Source organism: Mus musculus, chromosome 11 (genome assembly GCF_000001635.26).
Source record: "Mus musculus strain C57BL/6J chromosome 11, GRCm38.p6 C57BL/6J".
Classification (NCBI taxonomy): domain Eukaryota; kingdom Metazoa; phylum Chordata; class Mammalia; order Rodentia; family Muridae; genus Mus; species Mus musculus.
The window spans coordinates 76,793,510-76,807,897 of NC_000077.6; the positions used below are offsets into that span (position 1 = coordinate 76,793,510).

A 14,388-nucleotide genomic window follows, 5' to 3' on the forward strand; every position below is an offset into this window, starting at 1 on the left:
TGAATGGACTTGGACTCACCTCAGAAATAGCCCTGGCCATGCCTGTGGGGTGTTTTAGAGAAGTTTAACCGTGGACCCACATTCAATGTCAATGGCAACATCCCATGGATAGGGGTCTCAGACAAAATAAAAATAGGGAAAGGAGGAAGCAAACAGAAGACAGCGCCATCTCTGTGCTTCTTGGCTTTGGACCCAATGAGACTGGCCACCTCCTACTCTGGACCACTAACAGGCCTTCACCACAATGATGGGTTCTCACCCCTCAAAGCAAGAGGCACTAAACTCTTTCTGAAAACATGTGAGACCTTTAACTCACTGGCTCTTAAATTTGCCTTTGGGAGATTCTTCCTAAGGTAACTTCCACTTCCCCACAGACCTACTCAACAGCATCTCTGCATCCCATCACCTCCTTTCTCTTCGGTAAGGTTCCACCATGTCCCAGGCCGACTTCAGAAGCTCTGAGATTCCTGCTAAAGTATTTTACCTATGATATGGTCTCTTACTACTTTAAGACCAGTAGGTACAAGTCTGGCTAAATATGAGAATAACTTGGTTTAACTCAGTGGTAGAGCATGTGCCTAACATGTACAAGCCCTGAGTTTGATCTGCAGTGTGTGATTGTACACACCTATAACCCCACAGTTTCAGAGGTGAAAGTCGGAGTGTTGTGAGTTTGAAGCCAACTTGGGCTATATAGCAAGTTCAAGGCCAACCTTGGCTACATAGTGAGACTTTGTCTCAAACAAATAAACAGCCTAAAGCTGTAGCAGTGTATTTCTTGTGGGGAGGAAAGCCTAAGGAGTGATAAAAGAAATACTGATGCCTCCTGGGGATGAAGTCCAGGCACTGGTGTTTTTAAAGGGTCTAAGATATTTCTAATATACAGCCAGGGATTTCACTATCTTAGATACAGTCTCATTTTAAAAGAAAACAACAAAAAGTGTCTGGGAGAGAATTTTGCAACCTGTAAGAAGTTGTCAATGGAGTCAACTTTGCTGGAGATAATAATTTTCGATTGAGTCTGATCCCACCTAGAGACGTAGGTCCCTTTTGACCCTCATCAGGATGTCAGTTCTTCCCCAGTTCCTTTGGGGGATGGTGATGCACTATTAGCAACACTGCGTGGGCTTTCACACCTGATACACTTGCTGTTTGTTTTTAATTACAAGAAAAAGAAAACAAATGTAGACTATACATTGGTTTAGATTTGTTTTACTAATTACTGGATTTCAGATGTCTAGTAAATTAACCAATACCTCTACTCAGTCCTTGCAAGGATGAGGACTGAGCAACAATGTATACACAGTACTGAGCAACAGTACTTGGCACAGTCAGTGTATACTCAACAAGTATTTGTGCTTCTCACCTTTCCTAAGTTCAATATAAGCAGTGTTAATGGATGTATGTTCTTGCCATCCTTTCCTTACACAACACAGAGCAAGGACAGACCTCTTTTCTACAGCCACGGATGGCTAAATAGATAATGCTATATCAGTTTGTATGCAATTGCTTGCAGCCAAGATTCCCCAATGATTTTATATATTACCTAAAAAGGTAAAAATAATTATGTCTTTCACTGTATTTTGTCTATAAGTAATTGAGGATGGCAGATCCTCAAGTTAGAAGGCACAGAATTGTGGGTAAGGATAAAAGGAGCCTCAGCTTACAGGAGTACTGGACTGAATGTAAACTTTCAGCATTTTTTTGTTGTTCTTTGCCTCTTAACATACACAAAGAAATATACTAGAAAGACACTATGAACAGTGAGTATATACAAAGATGGTTCTTTTTCTTTTTTATAGTACCACAATGTACTAAAAGTGTTTCTGTGTAAAATCTACTAAGACATTTAAAGTTTTAAATGGGGCCCTGATATCAATGATCCCAGAGCCTTTGACTTTGAAGTATGGCAAAACAAACTATTCTCTTACTTGGGTAACAACTGGGTTCCTTTTGTAATTCAGGCAAAGAAATTCTGCCAGAGCCAAGAGCAGTTCAGTTCCAACTGGAGCGTTTCCATGGATACCAGCAACAAAACGAATCTTCGGTTCTTCAGGTTCTGATATGTTGGGCTTATTGGAGATCTCCAGGGACCAAATGTGACGATACTCAACACTCTGTCCCAAACTTTCAGAAACCAGAAACAAAAGTCAGCGAGTAACTCAGTGTTATATTAAACTCAACTTACAGACTTTAAAACAGAAATGGAGATGAAGCTGGGCGGTGGTGGCACACGCCTTTAATCCCAGCACTTAGGAGGCAGAGGCAGGTGGATTTCTGAGTTTGAGGCCAGCCTGGTCCACAGAGTGAGTTCCAGGACAGCCAGGGATATACAGAGAAACCCTGTCTCGAAAAACAAACCAAAAAAAAAAAAAAAGAAAGAAAGAAAGAAAAAAAGAGAGAGAGAAGAAATGGAGAAGAAAACGAAGCACAAAAGCGTTTACAGTCTTTAAGGACCGAGACATGGCGTCTGAAAACTCTAGAGGAATGGCTTTCCTGAGTCCTGCCAGACTCAGAGCCAGGACTGCTCAGCAGCCTGCAGACTCGGTGCTCCTGCCTCACAACACTGCCCTGCTCTATCTTCTACACTGAGTTGCTTCAATTCTTATTATGGAAGTATTTAAATATACTAAATGTAGGAGTCTCTCTTTTTAAAATCTAAATCTGTATGAATAACAAGTTTATACTTACAATAAATACAGCAACAGCTTGACAGTAAAAGTTAAGTCAATAAAAATAAAATAAATTATCAAATTTCTACTTTCACAAGGGTTTCCAGTTCAAGGCTAGCTTTTTTTTTTTTTCCTATGACCAAGATTTAACCAGACCTAGACAGGAATGATGTTATTAGCATTAAACTGAAAAACATTAATAGGATAAAACTGATTGCTTTGTCACAATGTCAGTAGAACTTGGTGCCTTTTGATATACCACTTAAAAAGACCATGTCTATCATTGGCAGATATGTTGTACTTTAAGGAATTATTTAATTTTCAAAAGCACATCCTGAACTAGAATGGCTAAAATATTTAATGAGCTTTTTAAAAAAAGTTATCTAGCAGGATACTGTCCAATATGGGCTTTATTTAAGTAGGGAGGCCACAAGCTGTGTGCAGTTGTATGGCTATGGCAGATGACTTAAAGCCCAAACAAGGCAGAAATACTAAAAACTCAGTTGAAGAGAGGAAGTTAGCTGGGTCTTCCAAATTAAATATTGCTCTGTATCTATAAACACTGTAAATCGGAATTTAAAAAGCTAACGTTTCTGACAAAATTTTAGAATCAATGAAGTGAACCCAGTAAAACAGTAAAAGGCTAAATGTCGCTCAGTAGGTGTGCAGAAGACAGCTTATACACACACTCGTGGCATACACTCAGTAGGTGTGCAGAAGACAGCTTATATACACACTCGTGGCATATACTCAGTAGGTGTGCAGAAGACAGCTTATACACACACTCGTGGCATACACTCAGTAGGTGTGCAGAAGACAGCTTATACACACACTCATGGCATACGCTCAGTTGGTGTGCAGAAGACAGCTAATACACACACTCGTGGCATACACTCAGTAAGTGTGCAGAAGACAGCTAATACACAGACTCATGGCATACACTCAGTAGGTGTGCAGAAGACAGCTAATACACACACTCATGGCATACGCTCAGTTGGTGTGCAGCTTATATGCTCCTGGCATAAACATCCTTGATAGGTGACTCAGCCTTCCAAAATGTGTTCTCTGCCCTCAGCAAGACAAAATAAACTAAACAACATTTAGTGAGAATATAAATCTGCAGCAGAAACTCAGCATACACGTGACAATCAGTCAAAGGAAGTGATAGGAAGAGAACTTTGACTCTAGGAAGGCTCCATCCATGCATCATTAACCTAACAAGGAGTTTCCGGCAATGCACAAGACTCACTGTCAGAAAAATGTCCTTGTGAAATAAGACTCCAACTCTCACACATCAGCTCCTCCAGAGAATCCTCTGAGTAAGCATAAGAACTATTGCAATGGGGCAAAGCAGGAATGAACCCGCTTAAACAGAGGAAGAAAACCAGGGTCATCTTACGTGGTAAGGTTTGTAATGTGCGGGTAGTTCATTACAAGTCCTCTCAGGAACTCGGATAAGTCTTTGTATGAATGGTATCGATACAGAGCCAGGTCTGAGGACGAGCTTAACATGAAGCCTTCCAAGCCATTCTCAGCCGAAAGGTGTTTGATTAATGCTTCAAACTCCTTAGAAGTTGGGTCGCTGGTGTCGTCAGTGCTGGTGCTATGCCCCCTGCCTTTCTTTGACTCATTGTTTGCATCTGCTGAAGATCGAACAAGGGTGAAGTTGACCTGAACAGCACCTTCACTCCTGACGGTCACGTTCTTGGTGACAGGGTTATACCTATAACAAAGCATACAGGTCAGATGCACACTTTCTCAGTATTCCAGCACTGGGAAATAGAGGACTGCAGAGAAGGAATAAGCTCAAGAAATAAATTTATGTAGTTTCTAAAAAAAAAAAATAATAATCAACTTGGAGTCAATTTATTATTTAAAAAAATAACAAAGAAAAAACATAGGTAAATATATAATATGAATAAGTTTCTAAGATTTAAATTAGGATTTCATGCTGGGCATGGTGGTACACAACTTTAATCCCAGCAGAGGAAGGCAGCTCTCTGTGTTTGAGACTAGCCTGGTTGTCATAGTGAGTTCCAGGACAGCTGGGAATATGTAGAGAGACCCAAAAACAAACAAACAAACAAACAGTATTTCAGGGGCTGGAGAGATGGCTCAGTGGTTAAGAACACTCACTGGCTGCTCTTCCAGAGGACCTGGGTTCAAATCCCAAGACCTACATTGTGGCTCGAAACTTAACTCCAGACCTATGGATCAAACATCCTCTTCTGGCCACTGTGGGTAACAGGCATGCACAGACATGTGTAAGCATAATATTCATGTACTTAAAATAAAAAGTAAAATATAATTTTAAATGCAAGTTTGAGCTTATTGCAGATAACCAGAGGTTCCTGGGGTGTGACTCCACTGCCAGCATTTGTGGAATGTGACAGGAGAGCCTGAGGTAGGACATTCTCTACCTGACCTGATTTTTGCCTGCTTCTCAGACACCCTAATGGATCTAGTTTCTCTAATTATTCTGCAAAAGTAAAAGAAAACAATAACCTTGTAACGCAATAGTGTGGGCTTCAGAGCCTATTTACAAGCTACCAGCTACTTAAAAGCTCTCTATTCTTGGTGAAAAGAAAGGTACTAACAACTCTAAGTTCTTGTACTTAGCTTTCCTCCAATGAATGTTCAAACTAACTTCACAAATCCTCTGGCTATAAAGGAGAAGAGAGTATCTGTGGTAGGCTCTACTCTTGCTAAATCATGAACAAAGAAAACCAGCTGAGTGTGGTGATGTGCCTGTAACCTTAGCACTCCAGAGGGAGAGGCGGGAGGATCAGAAATAGAGGCCAAACTGGATGTCATCAGCTCCTGCCTCAAAACAGCAACAAAAGAAACAAAACCAACAACAAAAGAGAAGTTTCAGTTTAAATAGGTGTTTCCAATTCTATACCAGTTGTAAAGGACTATAAAGACAACCAGATTGTTTTAGTTTTCTAAAGAAGGAAGGAAGGAAGGAAGGAAGGAAGGAAGGAAGGAAGGAAGGAAGGAAGGAAGGAAGGCAGGCAGGCAGGAAGAAAGGCCATAGGTTCATTTTCTTCTTTTTAATAAATAAATCTAGTTCAGCATGCACTTGAGAGGACCAAGAGTTTTGGGGTCAGCCTGGGCTACATAAGACCCTGTCTCACAGAATGACAGACAGACAGAAGAAAATGGTCTTACTCAGAGCCTGCAAGCAGCAGAAATTTTCATGAAAACAATGATGTAAATATATCACATAAAAACAAGCACATGAGAGCTTGGCAAAGCTATAAACTATAGACCGGTGTTCTCTGTGGGACAGCAGCATGACCTTGCTCAGCGGAACACGAGTATTTATCTTTTCCCCCTCACTTCTTCCAGCAAGCATGTGCCAGAATTACTACTAACAGCGAGGAAAGTCACGAAGGCAGATGATCAGAGTGGAGGAAGGCAAAGAAATGGCTTCAGAGGCCTATGACAGTGCAATGCCATAGGCAGCAGGTACTCACTGGTGAAACTAGCTCTTACCGTCCCTGCATTAAACTCTGCTTTGCTTAGCAGGCTCTGAGGGACTTTCTGGAAGTAAACTTCTAGAGGAAGCTCATGTTCGTCTTACTCCCAAGCTTTCATCACTTACCCTCGGGCAGATGCTGTGATTTTGTATGTCCCTGGGACCAAGAGGCGCCAGTAATCTCCAGCTTTGTAAGTGGTCACTGGGTGATTAATTTCAGCAACACTGAGGGTGGCATTTAATATGCCCCTACCATCTGTGGCATCAAGGACAAATCCTTTGACACCCTGATGAACCTGTATAAAGGACAAGAATACCAGATTTTAAGGGGAAAAGCCCATCTAATTACTTTGGGAGCTCGTATCCAAACTAAGAGATTGCTAATAATGTAAACAAAGGAGCTACCAGAACTTCAGTGTTCCCAGCAAAGCTGGATGTAAATGATCATTAAAAATGTATTTGCTTCTAAATGCCTCTGAAAGCAGAGGCCATGTGAAAAACATAATAAGACTTTAAATTTTAGGATGTTAGGTCTACTTCAGAGTATAGGATGCTATAAAAGAAAACACGCCAGAACTGTTTTGAATGGATTATTTTTAAAAGGAAGAATATTCTATATTAAAAAGAAAAAGGAGATACAAAAATCAATTATACTATACCCTGCTTGTAAATGTACCTATATGATTACATGTAAGGTATACAGAAATTTGAATATAGACTGGGAATTAAAAATATTAGAGAATTGGTATAATTTTCTTAGGTGAGATAATAGCATTTAGAGATGATATATACGAGAATATTTTTATTTTTAGAAAATAGATGCCCAGAAGCTTGAGCGATGTCTCAACAGTTAAAAACACTAATTATTCTTTCAGAGGACCTGGGCTCATATTCCAGTACACATGGAAACTAACAACTGTCTATAATTCTAGTTCCAGAGAATCTGATACCCTCTTCTGGCTTCCACAAGCACCAGATATATACAAATAAAATACCCATACACATAAAATTAAAACAAACAAACAAACAAACAAACAAACAAAAGTAAACAGATGTCCAGGTGTTTAAAGGCAAATGTCCCAATATCTCCAATTTCTACGTAGATAGTTCAGCCAAAACCAAGCAAATGAACCAAAACAAACAAACAAACAAACAACATTCATCTGTGTATTTTTCATATAAATAAACCAAAACTGGCAAAACATTAGAATTGTAAAACCTAGGTGCAGAGTAGGAGTGTTTACTGTACTAGTCATATGTCTTCTCTATAAATGCAAATATACAACACAAAGTATTTTTAATAGTATATGCACTTAAGAAAATGATAAAACTGTGATCACATAACATATTAGGTTATTCTAGCTAACCATTTCTGAAGCGTCTTTACCCATTAGCCACTGTGCATATCCAAATAAAGGAAACAGTTATACACTTGCATGTGTGCACATGCACACACAACGACAACAAAAGAATATCCTTCCTAGCCATCCACTGGCAAGTGCTTCTAAGTAGCCAATCTACGTCAGCTTTTATAAAGCCAGGCAGACTGACCACTAACCACCATAGCAAATGCTAACCTGCTTACTCACTTTCTTCCTCATTTAGACAAATAAACTCATCTACCCATGACTTTCTAGGTAAATATACAAACAAACTGGAATACGGAAGTAGGGCAAACACACTAAGACAAATTAGAATTAGAAAAGATATATTATGGGGGTGAAGAGATGGCTCACTGACAAAAGGACACTTGCTTTTTTTGCAGAGGACCCTGGTTTGCTTGCCAGGACTCACAGGGCCTCCGTGAACACTGAACACATGGGGTGCACATACACTTATACAGACAAACTCTCATATACATGAGAGTATTTTAAAGACATACTCTAACTTCACTGTATAAAAACTATACACTGTATAACCTGTAAGCAGAGCTCGTCTTGGACTTGAAAGGACTCACACTTGTTTCTGAGTAGTTACCTGTTTCATAAACTGGATTAGAGATCTTCGATTTTGCTCCCAGTACTTTGGCAGTTCATTCTCAAATGGATATTTCACACAACCGAGTTCGATAGTTACTTCAAAGCAATTTGTCTGTAAATAGTTCCAGTCCTGCATACCACCTAAGGACAAGGACTTAAAATCACCACTTTGAATATTTTAAATGTTTAGACTCTACAAGGTAAGAATTATTCCCAGTTTAAAAAAAATAAACAACAACAACAAAAAATTATCTTGGCTCTGCAGTGACTGAAAAACAGTAGTAAACTCCTGAAAGGGCCTTTGATCTGCATTTCCATAAAGCGCCCAAGGTGCTGCAAAGTCTTCTTCCATTAGCACATGAAAGACATAGCTAGGATGGTCTGGACCATTATACACCAGACACCAGTCAGACTGCAGTGCAATCCAAGAGCACCAAGTGCAAAACAGTTGAAAGGTTACTGTGATGTCTTAAAGCACTTGGGCATTAGGAAAATAACAGTTCTTTCTCAAAATTGAAAGAGATCATTAGCAAGCAGCACCATCTAGGAGAGTGGGAAACCCACGTTGTCAGGCCTTGATCTTTATTTACCTGGGACGTTATACCAACTAGCTCCGTTTGTTATCCCATGAGGAAAATACTCATTGAGATACATGTCCTTGCAAGGTCTACCTTGGAACATCTGCGAATTTTCCTTAAAAAGAAAAAAAAAACTTTATTAGTATTTGTTTGCATCTACTTTTTTTAAAAGTGTTTTATTTAGTACAGGTACAGATTTACAAAGATTACCAGAGGGTATATAAGAGAAGATTTCAAGTGGGAGAACACTGCCATAAGAAGGTGTGAGACTTTCGATGTGTGATTTTCTGTGTCTTTTGGATTTTGACTGTGTGAGTTTTGATCCCTGGAACCCAACACTGACTCCACAGAGCCACATATACTTTCGCATAGAGCCCCCCAGGAGTGCTGGGGTTGTGCTGTGTGTTTCTGAGATGACACTGTCTCTTAGCACTCAGACAGAGAATGGGGCTGACAGTCCTCGTCATACATTCATATAAACTCATATAGTTATAAGAAAAAAAATAAAATTAAGAGCTGGATGTGATAGCAGCTGTGGTTGTCTACATAAGACCAAGCCAGTCAACATTAAGATAGAGAGTGGGTACATGTTTTCCTTATTTTTATTTATTTGTTCCCATTTCTCCAGCTGTTTTTTTCTTTTAGGATAAGACTCGTGGAAACAATCTGTGTCTTGGTGTCTTCATTATCCAGCCTGGCATCTGGCACATGTGCACACTTATATTAAACTCTGAAAGACAGTCAAAGCTTCATCTGCCCCCTTGGCAACAGAAAATAAGGACAAAAAAGCATGAAGAGACAAATAACAAATTGCCCTATCATCTTGAAAACTCGGCATTTAACTTTAAAATAACAAGCTCTGAACAGAAACTTACTATGGGTGTTTATTACAGTTTATGTAAGTCTTTACTTTTAGTAAGCCAAGAAAAGCAAGACTGTGAACAAAGACAGAGGGCTTTAATAATCATTTTTCCCAGGGGCAGTAGAAGACAGACCCAGGACTCCAGAGAGGGCAGGATACAGTGGAATTAAAACTGTGAATCACTGGCTGCAGGGCTGGGGGCTTGGCTGGTCAGTGAGGAGAAGCTGAGTGCAGCAGATGTGTGACTACTCTGGGCTATATCTGTAATGATGAGATGGAGAGCAAAGGTGACGGTTGGACTGGTTGGTTTTGTCAACTCAACAGAAGCCTAGACATATCAGTTGAGAACTTTTTTTTTGGTTAATAATTGAAGTGGGAGGGTCTAGGCCGCCATGGGTGGTGGCATCCCTTGGGCAGGTGATCCTGGTTTATGTAAGCAGGCTGAGCAAGCTATAAAGAGCAGGCCAGTAAGCAGCATTCCCCATGGCTTCTGCATCAGCTCCGGCCTTGAGTCCCTTCCTTGGCTTTCCTCAATAGACTGTGACCCAGAATATGTATGCTAAGAAAACCTTTTCCTCCCAAAGTTGATTAGTCAGTCTTTAGCGTGGCTACAGAAACTAAATGAAGACAGTGCCACTGAGGGCTGGATTTTGGGATACTTGGTATGTCAAAGGGTGTGTGGAAGATCCTTAGCAATACCACTGAAAGCATATGGCTGTAGGTCTATGCTAGGGAGAAAGACAAATGTAAAAAGTTTAATAGTCTAAGGAAATAAATGAAGGGTGAAGTCACAGCGAATGAATGCAGAGTATGATGGGAATATGTAAAAACTCTGATCAATTAATTTTGATTTTGATAGATGGTATAAGTTCTTACTCCTGTATGCATGTCCTCCTAGATATGCCATACCCAAATAGAAGGTAACAATTTTTAAGAAAACAAAACAAAACAAAACAAAACAAAACAAAACCAGGTGCACTCTTTTATTAGCAACTCTGAATATGAATCTCACAAGGTCCATTTGCAGAGGGGGTATGAAGGTGGAATGACAAAAGCTTATATTAGAGAGCAGAGTTGTGTTAATAATCTTTATGATCCATAACTAATAAGACTACACACCCAATCAGTTGATCAGCATTAGAAACTATCACATCCAGTACTGAAGTCCCAACGTGAAATTTTTTACTTAGAATTATTTAAGTTTTTACACATACATACACATTCTGACATATCTTTGTGTATGTGGTGGGAGTATGTATGGTTAAAAATAAGTCAGTGTAATTCATCACACTACTGTGTATGGAGGACAGAAATTGAAGAGTGTCCTCTCTGAATCATTTTCTGCCTTACTTTTTGACCTTGGAACTCATGGATTCATTCAGGCTGGCCAGGGAGCTCAGGAGTCTTCCCATCTGCCTTCCCTGGGCTGGGGTTAGTCTGTGCCCAGACTTCTGTGAGGGTGCCAGGGATCTGAACTCAGGTCATCATGCCTGTTACTATCTGTGCAACTTCTCCAGTCACTGTCTTATTATTTTGATTTGGAAAAGTGACTGTGCTCATTATATGGAAAGTTTAGAAAGCACTTTTTTACATTACGATAAAACTCCCAGTATCTTCGTGAGTCACTGGTGATTTTTGTTCTGTCTCAGCCCCCACTGACTGGGAACTCGCTCTTTACCTAGGATGTCCTCTAATTCACAACCCGCTGCCTCATCGTCCACCTCCCAAAAGCCAGAGAGTAAAGCGTACGTTTCACAGACCTAACAGTCTCTGTCACAAGTATTTAACTGCCTTTCCTCTACTGAGATGGCTGTAGGGTTTGCCTTCTTTGTTGGTATGGTAGTCAGACTGACCTGTTTTCAAATGTTGAAAGAGAAAACAACCATAGACTTGTAGTGAAAATTTTGGAATTTTGGTTTCTTTAAAAAAAAAAAAACAAAAAACCCAGAAATATTATAAGAATATGTTTGCTGGGCGGTGGTGGTGCATGCCTTTAATTCCAGCACTTGGGAGGCAGAGGCAGGCAGATTTCTGAGTTCAAGGCCAGCCTGGTCTACAGAGTGAGTTCCAGGACAGCCGGGGCTACACAGAGAAACCCTGTCTCGAAAAACCAAAAAAAAAAAAAAAAAAAAGTCAAGAATATGTTTTTGTTTCTATTCCAGGAATGAGATGCATGGCTGCTTCAGGTTATCCGCAGCAGCTGACTATGATTTGCCTGTGATAGTTTCTGCTATTATGTGATGTTTAGAATTCTGGGGACTTTTCAGAGTGTATATAAATTCTAGGGCCCTGAGCGGTGGGATGGGTTGTTATTGTTGGGTTGTTTGTTAAATGGTTGTGTGCAAAGATGAAACAACAAGAAGAAATTAGATTTCCTGATGACAAAGAGCAAACTTGTCCCAAGGAACCTGACCCTCCTAATCAGCAGGCAGTAGTCTAGGGATGACATCACCCCTCCCGCCTCTATCCTTTTTGTCTCCTATCTAGTGTGAGGGTTTGAAAAGGTAGAAGAAAAAGGGTGAAGAAAGGTGGAAGAAACAAGAACCCACAAAGTAGTAAAAACTGGCTACATGGACTATTTGTAAAGTATGGTTGTGGCTGTATGGCAAAAACATTTAACTTAATGCATCAATTCTGCTTTAGCCAACTTTATTGGGCTTATAAACTAAATATGTATCAAGCTGACATTCTGTTCCAGGTGCTGAGTTAAAAACCACAGATAAAATACATGACTGAGTTTAAGAGCTAATGGAAAAAGAGCTATAGTGTTCAGAAGTGAGATGAGAAACAGGAGGAGAAAAGAAGTAAGGAGCCCAGAGTGTCTTAGCTACGAGAGAGAGCATCTGACCCAAGTGCTTTAAGGTAGTTTTTACTGAATTAACTTTCCAGTGTACCTTGGAATAAGAAAGTGCTATTTGCTGAAATACAGCATCATCTGGTGACTTGCTGTACGTGGCAACTCCTTGCTCATTATCATCATAAGGGTAGTTAACCACCAGGGAACCTGCAAGGAAAACAGGAAAAGGCACTGTTTCAAAATGGATCAGCTATGCAAAACCAGGCTTTCACAATACAGTCAGAACTGGAAGGTTTGTGATAGGCTCTAGAGCCACCTGGGAGATTATGTTAACTGTGACAGGAGGCAGCACCTAGCTGCACTCTCTTGCAGAAGTCCCACTTCCCACTAGGCTCTCCCACAGCAAGCATAGTGAGGCTTGCTTCTGCGGCTTGCCTCTGCAGTTTCCCTCGGAAGCTCTGCTTCCCCCTACCCCTGCCCCTCTCCCACCTTGAAGCAAAGGTGGGGGTTCTTTCCACCTTCCTGGCTGTTTCGAGAGGACTCAAGGAGCCACGGGTGCCAGCCTGAGTGAGACAAATGAGAAAACTCCTCAGCTTCAGTGGCACCTAGGCTAGCACCCTCCCAGACAACCAGGTGCGGCTGTGCCTATCCTTCACGAAAGGAGATTAGGGTCCCACGCTTAAATCTTAGAAAAGAGGTAATCAGAGGTCACAGACAGTTTTGGCTGACCATAAAACTAGTTCCTGATAGCCCCACAAAAGACAATCTTTAATCCCCCTCTGATCCTCGCGATTCCACCCTATCAAATGGTATCGTGTCTGAGTTATAACTTACCTCACTTACCTCATCAACCTAAGCATTCAAAGAATTTCTAACTATGCTGTATATAAGAGCTAAACACTCGAGCTTGGGGGCCCACTCCGGACCTACGCTGTGGGGAGGTTTGCGATCTGAGTAATAAAAATAAAAGACTCTTACGAAAATTGCAACAAACTTTGAAGTTCTTGAGCTCTCCTGGGTTTTCCCACAGAATTGGGGCATAGCACACCATTCCCTAGGCCCCACTGCCAGGAAGCTACCCGAGCTCAATCACTTACCATTCTCTGCTTCCTAGAACTGTGGGCCGAGATAAACCCCTTCTCCCCTAGGTAGTGTTTGTCAAGGTGTTTTATCACAGCAACAGAAAAGGTAAGATGGAAGAAAGCGCCATGAAATTTATTAAGCAAGGCCAATTACGTGTTCTCTAAAACAGGTTAAGCAACTAAGGGCAGAGCCAGCCTGGTCTGCACAGAAAAATCCTAAAAATGTCTTATGGTCTAAGGAAGTACCAACAGTGAAGTGACTCAAAGTGAAGAAAGGGATGCTTTCAAGTGTGAAAAGGCCATCACTCACCGCATGCTTTGCATGAGAGAAAAAAAGCAATGGTGGGTATCAGGGAGAAGCTTTGAGTTATGTTTGTTAAAGAACCACATCTTTTATATCTGTCTGTCTGCTTATTATGCTTTCTACTGCATAGTGTGGAAGTCAGAAGGCCATTTGCTGGAGCACATTTCTGCCTTCCACTATGTGGGTTCAGAGGATGGAACTTGGCATGTGTCCTTATCTGCTGGGCCATCTCTCCAGCCTGGTACTTTCACTCTTATTCACTTGAATCTGTTTTGAGACAGGGTCTCATGTATCCTAGGCTGCCTTGAACTACTATGTAGCTGAGGATGACCTTGAACTCCTGACCCTCCTACTTCTCTTTCCTGAGTGCTGAGATTATAAGCATATGCCACCATGCCAGGTTTATAGGGTACATGCTGGTCATGGACTCCAGGGCTTCATGCATGTTAGGCAGGTATCCTACTGGCTCAAATATGTTCCTATGATGTTTCTTAATATTGACCTCTCATTTTGTTCAAATGACTCATTCCTGATAAGTCATCCTGACATATATATTTCCAAATCCTCAATAAGAATGAAGTCATTATGCTGCAGTTAAATAACTCTGTGTGTGTGTGTGTGTGTGTGTGTGTG

General features: G+C 40.7%; 1 protein-coding gene across 1 annotated transcript in view; it reads right to left on the reverse strand.

The window, feature by feature from the left end:
- Cpd (carboxypeptidase D) overlaps positions 1-14,388 on the reverse strand; it is a 69,801-nt gene that overhangs the window by 16,302 nt on the left and 39,111 nt on the right. Inside the window, exons 8-13 of the mRNA NM_007754.2 lie at positions 12,467-12,576; positions 8,723-8,825; positions 8,131-8,273; positions 6,280-6,449; positions 4,072-4,395; positions 1,932-2,127 (exon numbers count right to left, since the gene is read on the reverse strand). Of these exons, the coding sequence (NP_031780.2) occupies positions 1,932-2,127; positions 4,072-4,395; positions 6,280-6,449; positions 8,131-8,273; positions 8,723-8,825; positions 12,467-12,576 (1,046 nt within the window). The remainder of the gene's footprint in view (positions 1-1,931; positions 2,128-4,071; positions 4,396-6,279; positions 6,450-8,130; positions 8,274-8,722; positions 8,826-12,466; positions 12,577-14,388) is intronic.